The 19,306-nt window shown below is 37.3% G+C and overlaps 2 protein-coding genes across 3 annotated transcripts in view; both read right to left on the bottom strand.

Moving 5' to 3' along the window:
- Dhx36 (DEAH-box helicase 36) overlaps positions 1-4,482 on the bottom strand; it is a 38,111-nt gene extending 33,629 nt beyond the window's left edge. For both annotated transcript variants that reach the window (XM_020180833.2, XM_074073948.1), the window contains exons 1-2: positions 4,171-4,482; positions 398-522 (exon numbers count right to left, since the gene is read on the bottom strand). In XM_020180833.2, the coding sequence (XP_020036422.1) occupies positions 398-522; positions 4,171-4,407 (362 nt within the window). In that variant the 5' untranslated portion in view covers positions 4,408-4,482. The remainder of the gene's footprint in view (positions 1-397; positions 523-4,170) is intronic.
- A 3,409-nt stretch (positions 4,483-7,891) lies between these two features.
- Gpr149 (G protein-coupled receptor 149) overlaps positions 7,892-19,306 on the bottom strand; it is a 58,637-nt gene continuing 47,222 nt past the window's right edge. The window contains exon 4 of the mRNA XM_020187830.2: positions 7,892-10,473. Coding sequence (XP_020043419.1) covers positions 9,895-10,473 — 579 coding nt within the window. The 3' untranslated portion in view covers positions 7,892-9,894. The remainder of the gene's footprint in view (positions 10,474-19,306) is intronic.

Here is a 19,306-nt window from a genome sequence, read left to right as displayed (position 1 = left end):
CTTTCTGCCACCCATTCTGAGCTATAGATAGAAAACTACATTATTCAGTCCCTGAAATATTTCTAATTTTTTCTATAAACCATACAATTCTAGCAACCTTCCTAAAACAGCATCAATTCAACTTCACATGGACCTCCCCCACAGAAGAATTTTAGAAAAACAAAAATAATGAGTAGGAAATACAAGTAACCCTGTATCTCATGTCCACATAAGCTGTATATGTCACCTAAACCTTTCCTTCCTTTCTCTAAATATGCTTCATCTAGATTAAAAAAAATTACTTCAAGACTAAGTTCTATTCACAAGAGCCTATGATGTCAATTTTTATCATTTTTTCTACCTAATTCTATTTTTAAAAAGTCCCCACTAGTCTTTAAAAGAACACTTTTTGTTTTACCCATGATCTTCAGGAGCAAACCAGGATATCTGTTCTTCTGAATCTTTGTCATTCTTAGCTTGGACAGAATTCAGCAGCTGCACAATTTGCTCTTCTCGTCTTTCATCCATATGCACTACAGCTCTCTATTTTGTAAAAAGGAACAAGGATCTTTATCAACATAAGCATGTATGAAATTATTTAATAACTAAAGAGAGAAAAAGTAATATATGTCGAACAACCACATAAAAGAAACTTAAAATGACCAACACTTGTCCTCTCTGCCAGTCCCACTTCCTGACCTAATGTTACCGTTTTGTATATATCCTTCTATACCTTTCCCCATCAGGTATCTAAATATGACTGGCAAAGAAAGTATGTTTGTCTCTACTATAATTTATAGTTCCCTATAAATGTCCAGTTATTAAAAACCAATGTTCTGTTTTTAAAAAAAGTTGAAAACTTACTATTCTGATAATAATGAGCAAAAGCTCTTGCTTCCCTAAAAATAAATAAATAAATAAACAAACTGGTTTCAGAGGGAGTAAGTAAAATAGATTAGGGCTCATGGACACAGCACATGCAGCAGGTACTTCAAACAATGAAAATAAAGAAAACAACAGATTTGACAAAGATAAGGTTCTTGGTGAACCATAAAAACTTTTAGGAACTTCTAATGTATGTCTAAGAAATAAACTTCTTTTTAGGCAAAAAAGAATGAATGACAAACCCAATTCTTTGGAGACTTTTTTATTTTTTTAAGATACAGCAAGTTTAAAAAGACAGCTGTTCCAGATTCAAGGCTGGGTCCTGAGAGAACAGCAGTAAGATCAATCTTCAGGAGGAGGCTGGTACTTACAGTGTGTGCTTTTGTGTATAGGTGGTGGTGATACTGGAGGTCAAAAGAGGATGCTAAATTTGAATTCTAGGCAATTAAGAACAGTGGTGAAGTTTCCCAATTGTAGTAATTACTTGCAGATAGAAGTATGAATCTCAACCTCTTGACAGATTTTATGTTTTAAAGTTTGGAGTATTCAGAAATTTTGGAGTATTCAGCAAAGAGATAGAAACTGAAATCACAAAGATGTAGGAATTCTTTTAGTTTAGAAAAAAAAAAATATCACCTCCTGGCATTCAAGGGGCCAAAGCAGAAAAGAAAGTCAGTACACAGAATACCATCAAATCTCTTCATCTAAAAACACAAAACAAAAACCTCCCTTAAATCCCCACCCCTACAAGCTAATGCTTGTTCTTCCTCTTTACAGCAAAACTGCTAGAAAGCACTCCATTTCTTCATCATTCCATTTCTCCTTCTCTACTGCAATCTGCTTGACTCCCACCATTGCAATGACTGGTGATAAAAAAGACATGCTCAGCTTTCACCACACCTGTGCAGTGCTAGCTGTGTTGAGTTAATCTTCTATATTCTTCTTAATTTTCTCTACTTTGGCTGCTCCATGCTACTCTTCTACAACTTTCTCTTCCTCAGAAAGAATTTAAATTTACAACTCGAGTGACCTACAGCCCTGCAGCACTGGGGTCACCTGGAAGTACTAGGAAAGTAGAATCTCAGGCCCCATCCCAGCCCTACATTTTAACAGGTGTCAGATGCTTGCTATGTACATTTGAGTCTGAGACCCAATAGTCAAGCTGCCATATCGCAGGTTAATTACTGCTAGAACTATTTAACTGGTCCCTCTGAGCCAGGATTGCCTCTTTTCAATCCATTCCCTACATTGTTACCTGATTATGACCTGCATTAATTAAAAAAAAAAAAATATATATATATATATATATATCTCGCAGAAAAGGAAAACAACAAAACAAAAAACTGCTTCAGAGTGCTATGTAGGTAATTAAGTAACATTTCATAATTTTTTTGGTTTAGCTATGTTCTGAGTTGTAAATTAAAATGTACTCTCTTATGTGCAATGTGGCACAGAGTTTGAAATGCACTGCGCTGTCCTCATCTCATCACTCCCCACACCCATGCTCCTTCAGCTCCCTGCACACATCCTTCCTGACGTCTACGTTGTGACACATGCTTCTGCCTGACCGGACTCCTCTCCAAACTCCAAAACCCCAAACACACACGGAGACGTACACTTTGCCATCTTTCAAGTTGCAGTTCAAGGGTTATTTCCATTCCAAAATCTTTTAAAATCTCTCTGGCTATGCTTAAAGCCAGACTACCACGATTTCCAGAAAACATGCTAGTGGGACATCAAAATGTATTAGAATGAGACAAAAGTGACATGGCTTCAAATCTCAAGTTGTTAGGCAGAGACTAAATGGCTTAATTTTTCTTTTTTTTTTTTGAAGGACCATCATGAGTGGATGTATAAAGGACAGATTTAATGAGGTGTAGGAGTAGAAGCTGGAAGATCAGTTAAGAGGCTATGAACAGAAAACAGAGTACTGGCTTGATCTATGTAATTATGGTAGAGATAAGTGGCTGGATTTGGGATATATTAAGGAGGCAGAGCAAATAAATTTACTCAAAGAGTCAAAGTTATATTCCATTTGGCTAACTGAATAAATGGTAGTGACATTTACTTAAATGGAGATGGTTTCATTCATAGTAGCTCCTGCACCCTGTAGCTACACCCTTGTGAAAATAGTCAACATTTTTTCCTGACTTGTTTAATTTTTCATGTGTTTCAGTCTTTTTTCCCTACTGCAGTGTAAATTTCCTGAATTTACTTCTTCAGATCCCCATAGCAACATGCATAAAACCTTATTTGAGCAGGACAAGTAGAAGTTGACAAAGTTACTGTGTACATTCGTTTACAGATATGAGTCACTTCTTTCCAATTTCAGTATGACTAGATGTGCCTCCTCATTTTCAAAAAAATCATTTGTTCAAAAAGTTTATTTGGGACTGTCAAGAATAAATTATTTATACATACACACATATATATTGAGAATGGAATCCATGCCTGTAGCGTGCTAGGCTCTATCCATCAGACTCCTTTTGTTTTTTGTAAAACAATGTGATAAACTGTGAACATGAATTTATTAAGCCCCAAAACCGCTTTAATGAAAATGGTTAAAAGTAAAACAAGTGTTTTCAAAAAGTAGCCTAAGAAATGATTTAATTACACCCACATCTAAAAAGCTGTTCTAAGACCTGTATTAAAGACTTCTGCCTAGTGGTAAGTCTTCTGTTTTATTAGAATGAGCCACTCAAGGAACCTGATGCTTTCTTTACTAGAGATCTTCAACACAAATCAAACTGACCAAAACCTGAGGAGACAAACCATATTCTAGTTTCTTCCTCTCCCAGGAGCCTAAAGTTCCTTCTCAAGGTGGAGGTGCTAACCACGAGACCACCCCCCTACTCACCCCGCCCGGGTTTGTGACCCATCCCAACCCCAACCCTGAACCGGTTCATCCCACAGCGCCTGGAGCTCTCGTTCCCCGCAAACCTATCTGCGCTGCAGGTTTCAACCACCTTCAGCCTCACCAGGGCAAGAACGCAGAAGTGACAGTAATTGTGCTGAGCCAAACGACGGCCACAGGCATGACATGATGCTCCTAATAAAGTCCGCTGCGGCTGGAGCCTGACTTTAACCCCCGCACACAGTTAGTCCCCGGGCCCAGAGCCCGCAACCAGCCCGGCCGGCTCAGTCCCCGCGCGCACGGCTAACATTACGCCGCACGCCGTCCCTCCTGTAAGCGTTACCGCGCATGGCGCCCGACGTACGCTTCCCGGCGCGGCATCCGCTAAGACACGAAGGACAACCCTGCGGGTTGTCCCCCCCACCTCACCCCGCCGTGTTGTCTCAGATTACCTCCTGCCTCTCCGCCTCCTTGTTTTTCTGAGTCTGTTTCTTCGCGTACCACAAGCCAATTTCGCGGCCTTTCAGGTGTCCGGGATGCCGGCCCCGGCCGCCTCGACCACCGCCCCCTCCGCCTCCGCCGCCGCCGCCGCCGGAGCCTCGGCTCCCCCCGCGACCCCCTCCGTAACCCCCGCTGGAGCTGCGGGGCCCTCCGTCGCGACCCCAGTTCTGGTGGTAGTCATAGCTCATTGTCCTGGCGCACTACAACCCGTAAGAAGTCGCAACCGCTGGAAATGGCGTCTGGGACCGGAAGCGGGTGCACATCCACTTCCGTTTTGCTTCCGGCGCCCAGCGCGAGAGGGAGGGCCGTTTAGTGTCACAAGCAGACGTTTCCGGTGACGCCGCCGCGTCCTGCAACGGAGAGCCGGAAGCGGCGAATGTGAAGCATGTCGGAGCGCCCTAGGCGCCCGGCGTTGTGCTTTCGGAAGGAGGCCGAGCAGAAGGCTCGTGGGGTTTTTACCTAGGCTAGGCAAGTGAGGAAATTTAGGGGTTTTTTTGGATTCCTCCTGGCAAAATGTGGACTTTGGCCCCAAATGGCCCTGGATAGTAACCAATTCAAACAAAGCCTATGGACCAATGCGGAATCTACTAAAACTCTGAAGAAGTGAGTACATCACCTGTCTTGAAAACAGCCTGGCACCTCTTCCAAATATATACATATAAATGAGCTCCGGACTTTTAAAGGATCACCTTCCATTTTTTTACTACCTTTATCCAATGGCATAAGATGAGCAAGTCTGCCCAAATTCAGTTTAGAAGTCTTAGGAAATGAATTAACTTACTATAAATATACATGTGTAAGAAAAACAGAATACATAAGAGTTAAGAACTATTTGGGGTTTCAGGCAACCACTGAATGTCTTGGAACATATCCTCCACAGGTCCCGGTTATGAAAGCCCCAAATTCTAACCACCTCCTTGAGTTGCCTTTTTTTTTTTTTAATTGGATTTCAGGAAGATACAATTAGGTCTGTCTTTTATGTTACTAATCTGTTTTTTCAGTTTAATTCGCTGACCCCCAAATACTCAACTAAGACGGTAGAGGAAAGTTCCTTTTCAACAGCCATCGATGTTACAGAAAAAATTTAATTTTGGAGGTAGATAAAATAAGCAGTAACTTTTGAGATAAGTAGACAGACTAATGGGGTGGGGAGAAAGTGTTATTGTGATGTGACTGAGAAGCCTAAAGATGTCTTTCTCAAATACCCTCTCCACTTAGCATGGGCTAGGGTGCAGAATTCGCAGCTGTTGCTTTCAAAATGACAGCATTTGGCATTCAGTTTCCACAGACATCCACACCCCCACTCCACAGATCACCTCAAAATGCAGCAAGGTTGAGCTGCAGGGAACCACATCACTGGTGGTACTGAGAACTACCAGTTTTCTCAGTATCAGGAAGTTTATTTTTCATATTCTTTATATCAAAACTGACACATAATTTCTTCTTAGAGCTAATAGTTATGAGCGCCTGGGAGTGGAGGTTAACTTTAGTGTTCCCTTTGAAAAATGAAACTCTTAATTGTCTCCTAGCTTCACTTAAGGACAGGGACAGTGTGTAGGGAGTTGGGGGGTGCATGTTGAGAAGAGTGACCTACCCCTGTATTGAATATAAGATGCTGGCAGTTTGTGAAGGAGAAAGAAAAAAAAAGGAAATGGAGAAACTATTTACATCATATCAGGAAGATTATGGGAAAATTTAAAAAATCAGTAGAGTATCTTGTCACATTAAATTGGGAAATTTTAGTTATGTTGAAAATGAAGTTTTAGAGAACAACTCTTTCTGACTATATCATAAAATCACAAAGTAAACTAAGAGAAAGAAAATGTATGGGTTTTGATTTAATATTATTACTGATGTAATCTCTAGTCCCCTCCTTGCTAGGCAATAAGGGAATAGTGGAAATATCTTAAAATTTCCAGCTAATTTTTCTTGGTTTCTTCAAGACAGCCTTATTTCTGGTAATTATGAACTGTCACTGTTACACCTCTCTTTCTCTCTCTTGCTCTCTCTCTCTCTCTCTCTCTCTCCCCCCCCCCCACCTTTCCTCCCTCCCTCCCTCCCTCTGTGTGATGTAGCTTGTTGTAGGAGATTTGGGGAAATTTTTTGCTTCTGTAGATGGCATCCTTTGCACAGCTCTGGTTTCTGTTCTAGAATTGCTGGTCTGATCTGGTGCTTGGGCCAGTGATCAAGTCTGTGAACTCACAACCAGCAAAGCCTTGTGAGTTGCCCTGGTTAATTCAACTCATTTCAGCAATTGGTGTTCTGGATCCCCAATTAGTTTACTGACAGGCACTATACCTGAAGCTTTGAGCTACAGGGTCACTTTCCTTCATCCCAGTAATCCCCCTGCCTCATCACCTGCCTCATCAATGCAATAAATGGCAGCTCCTGCAAACATCAGAACTACATAGTAGCAGAAGAAGGTTCTGGAGTGTTGTTGCAATTATTATTGCTATACAGCAAGCCACTTGAAAATTCAGTGAAATAAAAAAGCAATAATGCTTATGTATTCCATAATTTGGATAGGACACAATGGGGATGATTTTTCCTTGGTCCAAAATGGATGAAATCTCTTCTGGGAAGATATATTAGTTAGGGTCTGCAATCATTTGGAGTTATCTTTACTCAAACACCTAATGATTTATCCTGGGTTTTGGCTAGGACTTTTTCTGGCTATGGACAGGAGCACCTACACATGGCTTCTCCATTTGGTTATGTGTTTAATACATATTCGAGTGATACAAGGATTATGTGTTTGCAGTTTGTAGGAATCACCACCAGATGGTGACATTTTAAAGTTTAACACATTTTTAAAGAAAATAGATAAACTATACAAAAATGCAAGACTAAGCGATGTGGATATAGTATAAGCTGCTGTAAGGTCATTTTCTATGCCAGAAAAACATTTTTGTAACCAAAACACTAAAGAGTAAGTAAACTTAAGTAGACTTGTGTAAGTTAACTTGCCCTTTTCTTTACAAGGATTTAGAGGAGCCATCCATGTTTATGCACAGCCACAGTAAGTTTTTATTGATTCAGCAAATGAGATTGTCCTCTCAAACTCTGTCTCTGGACTAAATACTCTTGGTACTGCTTCAATACAGTGAAATTTTAAGTACGTCTATCATATAGTTCAAAGACCAAGGGCAATTAAGGAGGATTATCTTAGTTTTGGTTTTTTTTAGTTCCCCCAACCTACATCAATGAAAAGAAAGACAAGGCAGGAAAATGGATATTATTGTCTGCCAATACCATTCTTATGCTTCTTCCCACTCAGGGCCTCGCACTTGCAATGCAAGTGCTCTACCATTTGAGCTGCTCTGCTAGCCCTTTTTATACTGGTTATTTTGGAGATAGGGTCTCACTTTATGCCTGGGCTAGCCTGGACCTTGTTTCTCCTAGTTATACTTCCCAGGTTGCAGGGATGACAGGTACATACCACAGCACCCAGCCATTGGTTGAGATGGGGTCTTATAAGCTTTTTGCTGGGGCTGGCCTCAAACCACAACTCTCTAGATCTCTGCTTCCCAAGGAGCTAGGATTATAGGTTTGAGCCACAGTACCAAGCCAGAAATTGCATTTTAAAAGGCGGCAGTGTTTCCTTTCTCCTTCAGCAAATCATACATGTAGATTTATCAAAATCTTTTACACATTATTAGAAGTTTCAGTTATTCTCTTAGGAAGACATTTAATGTTAATGATATGTAACATGAGACAGATTTCCCCATTTCTCCTTGTGTTAAAATAGCCATTTATTTTAGTTATATGAAATCTTTTAAAATAAAATTTATTAGTAGTGAGCACACTTTTAAGTTTGAATTTATGCATTGAGACTTGCTTTTACAAACATTGCTAATGACATTACATCAAATTTAGATGAGATATTGAGTAGTTAAGACATGGAGAAATTTCATAGAGATAATTATTTTGAAAATGACTTCTTGGCAGAACACTTGGAAGCCTCTATGAAGTAATTTATAATTTTGGTTCAGTATAATGACAAAAAAATGAAAAGTTATTCTAAAATATAATCCACTCAATCTCTAAATAAGTTGTATGAGTGAGGTGGGGTATACAAAGTCTAAGACCATGTAAAACACCAATACCTTTGGAAAAAGCATTTAAGTAACATTTAATACAGTTTTGCAGAAATATTAGAATAACAATTTAAAGAAAAAATTTTTGTAATATTTATTACAAATATATTGGCAAGGTGATTTCTGCATTTTTTGATATAATTCATTTAAAAATTAATCTTGAAATATATACCTTATAATCATTTTAATAAAATACATGTTGAATTGTTTCTTTGTTTGAGATAACACGTGTTGTCTTTGGGGAAGAACCAAAATAGCACTTAATCTTGAAATAATATTTGATGTAGTGTTTTTCTGTTTTAAGAATGGCTACAAAAGTCTGCCCAGTCTTCAGCTTTAAGAACAGATAATTTTATTTTAGACTCAGAGGATTTTCCTCCACTTTTTCCAGAAGCTTGTTCCTCTAGTTGTTGCACTTCTCAATACTTAATCTGACACTGTTTTCCCCTAATTTCCATCCAAATAGACAAAACAATTCTAGAATGAAGTGTACACTTAGCAGCTTGCTATAATTTGGATCTTAAAGGTTCACAGGGTGAAGTCTTGGTTCCCAGGGAAGTGCTTTTGGAAGGAGTGTGAAGCCTTTTGGGCGTGGGGCCAGTGAGGAGATCATTGGTGACATGTCCCCAAAGGGAATGTGGGTCACTCTAGTACCTTCCTTTCTTTTTCTCCCTGGCTCACCATGAGGTGAATTGTTTTGTCCTGCCATCTACTCCCATGATGTGCTGCCCCAAAGTAATGGAACCAATGGATCATGGACTGGGACCTCTAAGACTGAGCCAAAACAAAACTTTTCTCTTTGTAAGTTGGTTGTCTCAGGTATTTATTATAGGGAAGGAAAGCTAACAACAAACCCTTTCCAATAATGTTTGAATTAAAAGATTACTTCTAATTCCAATTGTAACATGCAGCGCGTTTTTTGTTTTAAAAGCCATCTTGACATACTGAAAAGATGAAAAGAAAAACTGCTCAGATATTTAAGAGAAAGGAAAAAAAGGACTGCCCATTAAACTATTTGTATTTTATAGAAACAAAGGGAACAACTATAGACTTAGGGATATGCATATTTCTTCCAAGTTAGAAGGGAATTTGCCTTTTTACATTGTACTTCCTGAACATCAGAATAAAGCTAAAGCAGTAACTGGATAAGCTTGTTTTGCTAGCCACGGTTAGGGAAGTCTCTTCAAATATAGCTCAGAGTTTTGCTACATCTCTTCTGTTCTCCAAATGTCTCTTTCCTCCTTGCAATAAAGGCCAACATTGTATTTAGAAACATGTGCATAAGGACAAGGTATTCATTTGACAAACACAGGCATAAACAGTACACTAGGCCAAGATTTGAATTAGAAAAAGTTTTTTAGAAATTGAATAAGACACAGAATCTTCCAGTCACCACAGTGTGTGATCTTTAGGTAGCACATAAAATGCATTTAGTGTTTGCACTAGTTCCAGCTGCTCACACTAAAAATAATAAAATGGTAAACCAGTAAAGGTTGTATAAATCAACAAATGGAAGGAAATCAGTCTCAGAACAAAGGTGCTGGTTCCCCAGTTGGAAGCTGCTCAGCCATTCTGGCTTCAACCAGTTGACCCCTGGCTTTCTTCCTCTCTTTTTCTGTAAGCTTTATTTAACAGCTGGATTTCTTCCTCATAGCCATCCCTCTCTTGATGTTGCCTCTTACTGTTCTGTCTGTGTGCTTCCACAGTGTCTGGAATGGAGATGTTGATATCACCATCAGGATTACTTGTGGGTAAAAAGAGGGAGTATGAGGCTGTTTCCCCTAAATCACATGAAACAAATCTGTTCTCTTTCCTTGAGTAGCGTAGTGAGGGAGACCTGACTTGGGTGGAGGACTGGCTGATGTTGCTAATGATTGACACAGTGTCCAAGGCCTCTTCATTATCACAAATTTCAAGAACCTCCAAGTGTATCTTGACACTGGTGTCTGCAAATGTAGGACGACAATCCTCTGAGTTTGGTTCATGGCCAACACTTTTAGATCGATAGACTTCTATTTTCTTAGAGGCTGGAGTTATTTTTTGCCCTTCTGCGCTGACCTCGTAGGTAGAAAGAGAGAGGGTTTTCCCAGTAGGCGCATGGAGAGACACGGTCCCCTGGAAGGCGCACAAAGGAATGGCAAGCCCACCACCAGAACGCTGGAGAGAAAACAAAATGGTTATTATTGAAAACTAGTCTCTGAGATTTGAAACATTTAGAAATTCATGTTGTGCATTAGCATATTAAAATTTCTCAGGTACATTTCCCTGGAAACTGTTTTTTGTGTTTGTTTGGCTTGGGTTTTTTTTTTTTTTTTTCAATACTGGGATTTGAACTCTGTACTTTGTGCTTGCTAGGCAGGCACTCTAACTCTATCACTCGAACCATGCCTCCAACCCCTAGAAACTGTTTTCAGATAGGAGATTTAAATTCGAATACCAAAGCACATAGCTCAGTTTGTTCTAAGGTCAAATCCAACACCCAAATGAAGAACCTTTCTTTGAAGACAGAGTATTTCCACAGATGAAGGCAAAATTTGTGTACTAAAGGGAAACAATGGATGTTTCCAAGGGCAGAATTTTGTCATAAAATTGAATGCATGTTTACAATGTGGAATTCCTTTTATAGTTTTGTTACATCTTCAGTTACATTTAAAAGCTTGCAGAGGTTGGTTAAGCAAAAAAAATATTTGAACTGTAGATTTGAGCATACATAAGAGGAACCAAATGTCACCAGAAATGTGCTACAATGTGCATGCTTTTCCACTGAGACATCAGTCATTAAAGTACTCTCAACAGTAGGGAAATTCTCCATAGCTCTGTAAAAACTTCCTTGAAAGTTTAAACCTTTAATATTCTATTTTGTATATCATTTTATAAACAATACTCACCATTGAGCAGTGCTTTAGATAAGAAAATTGATTCTTACAAAAGTCTGTGCTGCTGTATTGGTGATTCATGCCCTCATACTTTCAACTGACCCTTTTCTAATTACATGTTTGTTTGGAAGAAGATGATACTATGCAAAATTTCTCTGGCAGTGGTTCTCACTGAGTCCCTAGACCAACATCACTTGGTAACTGATGAAAGATACTTTTAAACCCTACACCTGATTTATGAAATTAGAAACTGTGGACAGTGTCCAGCAATCTCTATTTTAAGAAGTTTTCTGGGTGATTCTGTTGCATGATAAAATTTGAGATACACTGCTATAAACTAAAGAAACACTGCAATCCAGAAAAAGAAGGAAAGGGTATCGATTCAACAGTTTTATACATGTGCCTACTACCTATAAAGACTGGATTTGACTAAATATGTCTGTCTACCAAGGGAATTGGCAAGGGGGCTAATGATGTTTTACCAATTTAGGATAATCAACCTTTCTAATTTCCCTAAGACTGTCTTGATTTTAGCATTCAAATCACCACCAAGAAAGCCCTCAATCCCAGGCAAATTGTTGTGGCAGATGAGGGATGGGCGGTTGATTTGCCATGGGTATTTTGTATCAGAATCCAACAAGAATGACTAGAGAAAATCCAGGACCTGACTCCTACTATTGGAGAACAGTTTGGATTTGCTTCTAGTTAGAAAAGTCTTTAAGAGAGAATGAATTGGAGGTGTTTTTATTCTCTACTCTTTCATCGAATTTAGAACCATGAAAAATACCTTGTGGGATGTGTGTGACATGTATCCAGTTTTTCCCACAAATGCCCTGTGGAGAGGTCTTGGATTCTGACTATCTACTCGGGAGTCTAGGAACCTAACTTCAGGGCCTGTACCATAAACAGCCAAAAACTTTGAAAACTTATGCTGTAAAGTTCAGTTTATGCTCCTGCAGAGGCCAAACTGCACATGTACCATGTTGACAGAAGCAGGAAAGGGAGAAGGATACCAGTTACATTCATCAGTGCTCCAGAACACAATTTGAGTGGTGGCAACTTTTAGCAGTGGGAAAGTGTTTTGTTTTGTTTTTTAATTTATTTTGCTTCATATGTTCATTAAACATTTGCTAAGTATCTATTATGTGCTAGAATCTGAGCTTACATAGAAAGTGCAGAGAAACTCATGATTCAAAGAACTCACAAATGAGAAAGACCTGAAGAAACAAAATTTTAGCACTAAACGTAGCGATTGAGATAAGAGCCAAATTCTATGGGGTCCAAGGAATGGCTACCTCTGGTAGATTTCTTGTAGGAACAACATTTGAAATTGATCTTTAAAAAAAGGCAGCATTAAAATCTTTTCTTCTGTTTTTCCAAGTAAATCCTTTTGTTTATTGGTGGTGCCCAGGCCAGTTTATTGAACAATATGGCCACTTACCAACAAACAGTTCCAGAAGGCTTGTCCCACAGTCCTTGAAACTGTAGCACAATGCTGAGCCATTTTAGTTTTTTCACGTATGTGTTACACTTATGGCTGATAATGGAGGGGAAGATTTGGCAGTGTTACACTGTTAAGCTAGGTTGCATCCATCCTTTCAAATGACATTAGTATCAGTTCCCTCATCCTTGGTATCAGACTTCACAAGCCTTCCTAGTGACCAATCATGACTTAAAGGATGATCCTAAAGTCTTCCCATCCTGAGAAAATATTTTATTATCAAAGACAGAAACTTCAATTTCTTTTATAATCAAAATTGATAATCATTATTCAATCAAGCACTGTCATCTGATAATGTGATTTATAAATAGTCTCCTGAGATCTAGTTAATCTGCAAACTGGACTCCCTTATGTCATACTTTGTTATGAGAAAAAAGTCCCACCTCAGTGCTTCAAAAATTGTTTCTAAGTATTTTGCTTTTCATGGTACACTGTATAAACAAGGTGCTATGGAGTATACTAGCTTATAACAGAAAAATGTGTTGAGAAAACTGAGTTATCAAAGTGTCCCAGTAGTATAGACATGTCTATGTAAAACAAACAAAAAAAGAACATTCACTAGAACACTTACCACATAATCATGTCTTTATAAATACCAGCCAGCACCACCAATGAACAAGTTAATATAAAAGCAAATGAGATGAACTTTTCTGTGTCTGGTTTTATACCTCTATCTAATGCAAATTCAGGAACTCTCCCATGCTTATCTTACCTTCAGATGAACAAATTTTACTGAGTTATCAAATGACAGCTCATTAAAATTAGCTTTTGAGAATTGCACATTTTGGTTAAGAATAATGTCTGATTTTTCTGAAATAGCACACAAAGTACTGAGTAATTAAAATCATTTTCTGACCCATTCAATTCAAATGAATAGTTCCTACTTGAGAGTCCTAGTAGTAAAAACACAGAGACAACAACAAAAACCAACCTGAATAAAAATATGCACAGGATTTGAGTAGCTATTTCTTTAAAGAAGATATACAGATGACCAAGTAACACATGAAAAGATATTTACCATCACTATTAAGGAAATATCAATCCAAAGTACAGTGAGATACTGATTCACACCCATTGAGGTAACTATCACTAAAACAGAAAATAACAAATGTTGAGGAGCACATGAAGAAATAGGAGCTCTTGCACACTCTGGGTAGGAATTTAGTATGATGTACGTGCTATGAAAAATGATATGGTAATTCATCAAAAAATGAAAAATGGCAATTACCATATGATCCAGCAGTTCAACTCCTGGGTATACACACAAAAGATTTGAAAATAGGGTCTTGGAAAAATATTTGTACATTGGTGTTCATAGCAGCATTATTCACAGTAGCTAAAAGGAGGATCCAAGAATCAATCAATAAATGAAAGGTTAAACAAAATATATGGTATATGCATACAATGGATTATTATTCAGCTTTCAAAAAGAAGGAAATTCACACATATGTTATGACATGAGTGAACATCAGGGCATTATGCTAGGTGAAATAGGTCAGCAACAAAAAGATAAATACTGTGTGATTCCAATAACATATGGTACGGAGAGCAGTCAAAATATACACAGAAAGTAGAATGACTGCAGGGGCTTGGGAAAGGAGGAATGGAAAGTAAGCTTTTAATGGGTGTGGAGTTTCCATTTTTTTCAGATGAAAAGAGGTGAAGATGAAGGATAGTGATCACTGGTTAGCAATATAAATATACTGTATACCACTGAATTGTATATTTAAAATGGTTACATAGTACAGTTTATGTGTATTTTTTCACAATTTAAAATTAGGGGGAACCCCACAGAAACATTGTATAGAAGCAGATCTGGGCATATGTTTATACTATTAATCTAAAATTGACAAGTTACCTTCAACAAAACAGTATTACCTGTCACTTTAATTTCATAATTTTAATTATTCTGGTTTGTAAAAATTTAATGTATAAATGTTGTTTAATTATAGGGTCATATATAAATTATAAGTGTAAGGAGTTTATACCATATTTTATTTTTATGTGTATAAGAAAAATGATAAAACCTGATTTGACAGGGCCATTGAATTTTTTTCCTTTATATGGGTTTTATTTATTATTTGAGTTGAAGAAACATTGCTCTAGGCAAGAGAAAATGGGAGCTTGAACTAAAGGAGCTGTGATAAGGATAGAGAAACAAGGAAAGAGCTGAAAGAATTTGAGTAAAAACAGAATTTTTCTCCTCTCGAGAGAATGCAGAAAAGACTAAAATGGAGAAAAATTAGAAACCCAAATGAACTGAATCACTGTTAGGTACAAAAGACTGGGTTAGCTAATAGGTTCTTTAGCAATGAGACGAAGATGCTGTCATGTGAAGACCCCATGGATGACAGAAAGCCTCAGGCTCATAAACAAGTGCATTTTCATGTGATTCATTCCATAGTAGACCCAGGCTGGAAATACTGGGAAAGGGTCTTAGCCTAGGTGCAGGGAAAAGAAGACTTGAGAGCCTTCCTACAGCAGGGCTCAGAATTCACAGATGAGTGAAACAGCCAATATTAGAGCTATTTTCTGATATTGTTCTAGAGGTTTTGGGGCAAAAATCAAGAAAACCAAGAGACAAATATTGAGTAGGAAAAACAAGACCATCACAATTCACAGATGAAAATATTGTCTGCCTAGAAAGTTCTAGAGCATGCTAAAAAGAACTAGTTAGGGGAGCTAGTAAGGGTTGAGTTCTAGGTGAACATTAGAAATCAATAGCTGTTGCCAATCAAAAAAATCTATTTTAACAAGATACAATTCAAAATAACAAAACTATAAAACTGTGTGATACCTTATGAGGAAAACACTGCAACCATAAGAGAAATTCTGAATAGGAAACAAAAGAAATGATTTTGTATCAGAAAACCATTATTCCATTGGAACTTGAAAACTTCTTCCTAAGATTTATTTGCAATAGAGAATACTTGTAAATAGCTAAGAAAATTTGGAAGCAGAATGAATAATGATGTGGATTTCTAAAAATAATATGAAACTACAGTAATTAATACAGTGTGTTAACTGAAAGATTTGCTCAATCAGTGAAAGTGAATATGCTGTGAGGAAACCTGCTATAATATATCATGAAGGTAGGATCTCAAAATAAGTGAGTTAGCCAGGTGTGGTAGTTCATGCCTGTAACTCCAACACTTGGGAGATGGTAGCAGGAGGATAATGAGTTCAAGTCAGTTGTGCATATGTAGCTAGACCATGTCTATCTGTCTCAAAAACCCAAAAAGGAAGAATAATTATACAACACTCAATCAAAATAAGCAGAGTAAGAATTCAAATAAACTTTTCATATATAATTTTTATTACAAAATTAAATTAGGTACCTTTTCCTGCTCCATGCAATTTTTATTCTTAATTCTTTTAAAATCCTGAGTGAATTAGACCTTTCCAAATGTCTGGAAAGGAATGAAAACTGGAAACCACAAAGTAAAAGACTGATAGATTTGACTGTAAAATATTTTAATGTCTGTGTAGAAATACATACTACAAACAAAGGCAAAAGACAAAGGACAACCTGGAAGAAGATATTTATATCTATGTAAGACAAGGTTTAATAGTCACAATATGGACAGTTCCTCCAAATCAATAATAAATAATCTAGAGAAAAGTGGAAAACTGAAATGAATAAAAAATATGAAAATAGAGAATAAATGCATGAGATAATGGTCAATTTCACCAATAACCAAAATATAAGCAAAATAATGAATCCTTTTTAGTTTTTTCAGTTGCCCTTCATAAAAATAACAACAAAAACAGAAGACATAAAAGGAATGATGCCATCTTTAGAGTAATTTTTGCTATATTTTACTATAAAATAAAAACTACATGTCTTCTCTGAGTCAGTTCCATCCAATATTAGCACATAGTAATGTCTATTCCAGCACTGCTGTGCAACCCCAAAGTAGAAACACCCCAATAGCCATCATTCAGAAAATAGTTGAATAAACTGTGTTACAGTGGTGTAGTGTGTGCTATAATTTCTACACATTTTAGGTTGTAAAAGAAAATTGCAAAACAGTATGTATAATATAATCCAGTTTTCTTGTAGAAAAGTACCCACTAGAAATGAACTCAGAAAAGTATGCTTGTGTAGGAATGAAAATGATACTGAAACATAGGCTTTGAAAAGGTTTGAAAAGCTACGCACACAAATGGTATTTTTCTCTGGAAGTGGCAAGGCTCTTCACTTTATAAATTGTATTATTTTGTTATTGTTATGATTTTGCTCATGTAAGTTTATTACATGAGTAGTGGAGGAGGCAGAAACCACAAAATATTACTAGAAAAACATCCAGGATGCATGGGTGGGGTACTGAGTGAGCCTTGCCTATGATGGTGGTTGGCCTCAGGATTCTATACTTGGAGTTTGTGCTGTATTTGGAGTTTGTTCTATTTTTAGGTTACAGGAGAGACAAGATTGGCAGAAGGAGCTATATTTTTGCCCTAATAGTGTCCTTAGAAAAAGAGTACCTCTTGGGGTCTACAGCTAATTTGTCATTTATTTTGAAAGAGTAGAAAATACCATTAAACTTTGAAAATTATCATAAGAAAAAGCTGATGGTAATTAGACAAAAATTCACAGCACCATCAATGTGACCAGTTTCTTTAAATCAGTCTCCTCACTAATTTTACTGGAAAAAAATGCTATTCACATTTGAGTTCAGTAATTTTCAATGTAAACATGAAGTTCAAATAAAGAGCCCTGCCTCAGGGGAAAAAAGAGAGAGAGAGAGAGAGAGAGAGAGAGAGAGAACTAAATATATAAGTTGAGTCCTAAATTGCAAGGTAGTCGATCAGCAAATCATTAAAATGTTCAAGAACAATTTCAAGAAGAAACTAATAGTAAAAAGTAATATGAAGAAAATCGTGCTGGGTTGAATAATGCCCCTCCAAAGTTCATGTCCACCCCCAACTTATGAATATTTCCTTTTTTTGGAAGTATGGGTTTCAACTGTACAGTCAAATTAAGATGAAGTCATAGGGCTGGCAGACTGGCTCAAGAGGTAAGAGCTCTTGCCTAGCAGGCATAAGGCTCTGGGTTCAATCCCAGTGCTGCAAAAGAAAAGAAAAAGGAAATCGTAGTGGATTAAGATGGGTCCTTAGTCCAATGTTTGGTATCCTTATAAGAAGAGAAAAATTTGAACAGAGACACAGAGTAGATGTGTCTGTATCCTCTGAATGAAGATAGAGACAATGATTGCCATCATGATGTCAGTAGTCAGGGATTACCGAAGATGCTGGGACCCACTGAGAAGCAAGAAGGGATCATCCCCTAGAACCTAGAGGGAGCAGCTGTCCTGATAGCTTGATTTCAGGTTTCTGGCCTCCAGAAATGTGAGACAACAAATTTCTGTTGCTTTTAAGCCACTGAAGTTTGTAGTAATTTATTATAGCAACCCTACAGAACAAATGTAGTGTAATGTTTTGTACAAGCACGTACAAGAATACATGTGGGAATGATTTTTTTTTCCAAAATCCTACAACTTTCCATTATTTTCTGGCGAAGGGACCTTTGTTGTCATTTTTTGTCAAATGCAGAGAATCTTCTCAAAGAAAAGGAACATTTCTTTTCATTTTTATTTTCTCTTCCATTTATAGCAGTACCTACCACAAAGCAGGTCCTCAGCATTTGTTGAGTGAATACAATTATACATGAATAAATCTTTAACACTGTCCACTCTGGTCTTATTTTTATTTATTTTATTATTTATTCTTTATTTTTATTTTCATATAATAGTTTTACAGGAGTTATACATTTTGGTAGCCACTTATGTGCTTACAATATATCTTAATTAGTTTCAGTCCCTACCTCATTCTCCCTCATCCCATCTCCTCCCTTCTTGGAACAATTTCAATAAGTTCTATTGTTTTATTTTCATACATGAATACAAAAGACATCTACCGTATTCACTCTCCTTCACCCTCTCTGTTTATCCTCCTTCCTCTCATTGGTACCCAACCCTGACAGGACCTGTTTTACCTTCCTGTCTTTCATTTTTTTTAAAAGTGTATATTGATTGTTCAAGGGGGAGATTGCTTTGATATTTCAGACATGAATTATCATACTTTTTAGATTTCACATTTTAACTTTCAAAGCAAAAAAAAAATCAGGCCATCTTTAAAAATATAGCTGTAGTTTTTACATTTTGACAACCCTATATAATAAGTGGTGATAGTTATAAGTGCATTAGAGGTCATATTAGAAGAGTCTTTTTAGAAAAATAAAATATATGGGACCCAATTGGACCTGAAAGTTTATTGCATGATAAGAATGATGTATTCGAAGAACATAAAACTATTCAGTTCATAGTCTGTGTTTTTATCCATTTAAAAGTCAATGAATTAGCATATGCTGTCAGGAATAATGACAATACATTCCTAAGTGTGGGTGGGAGGGAGCTTTTTTTTTGAAGTTTTTTTTTATTGTTGTGCTGGGTGTGGGTACATTGTAGCATTTATAAAGGTTCATACGATGTATCAAATGTATCATACTTGAATTCCCCCCTTCTCAAGCTTTTTTATTTGGAAATGAAATGCAGTCTCTAAACCTCACAACTACTTCAGGAGGTGAGAGCATCCCCTGCAAACACATTAGCAC

This window comes from Castor canadensis, chromosome 5 (assembly GCF_047511655.1).
Source record: "Castor canadensis chromosome 5, mCasCan1.hap1v2, whole genome shotgun sequence".
Lineage (NCBI taxonomy): Eukaryota > Metazoa > Chordata > Mammalia > Rodentia > Castoridae > Castor > Castor canadensis.
This window is presented reverse-complemented; position numbering and strand designations above follow the sequence as displayed.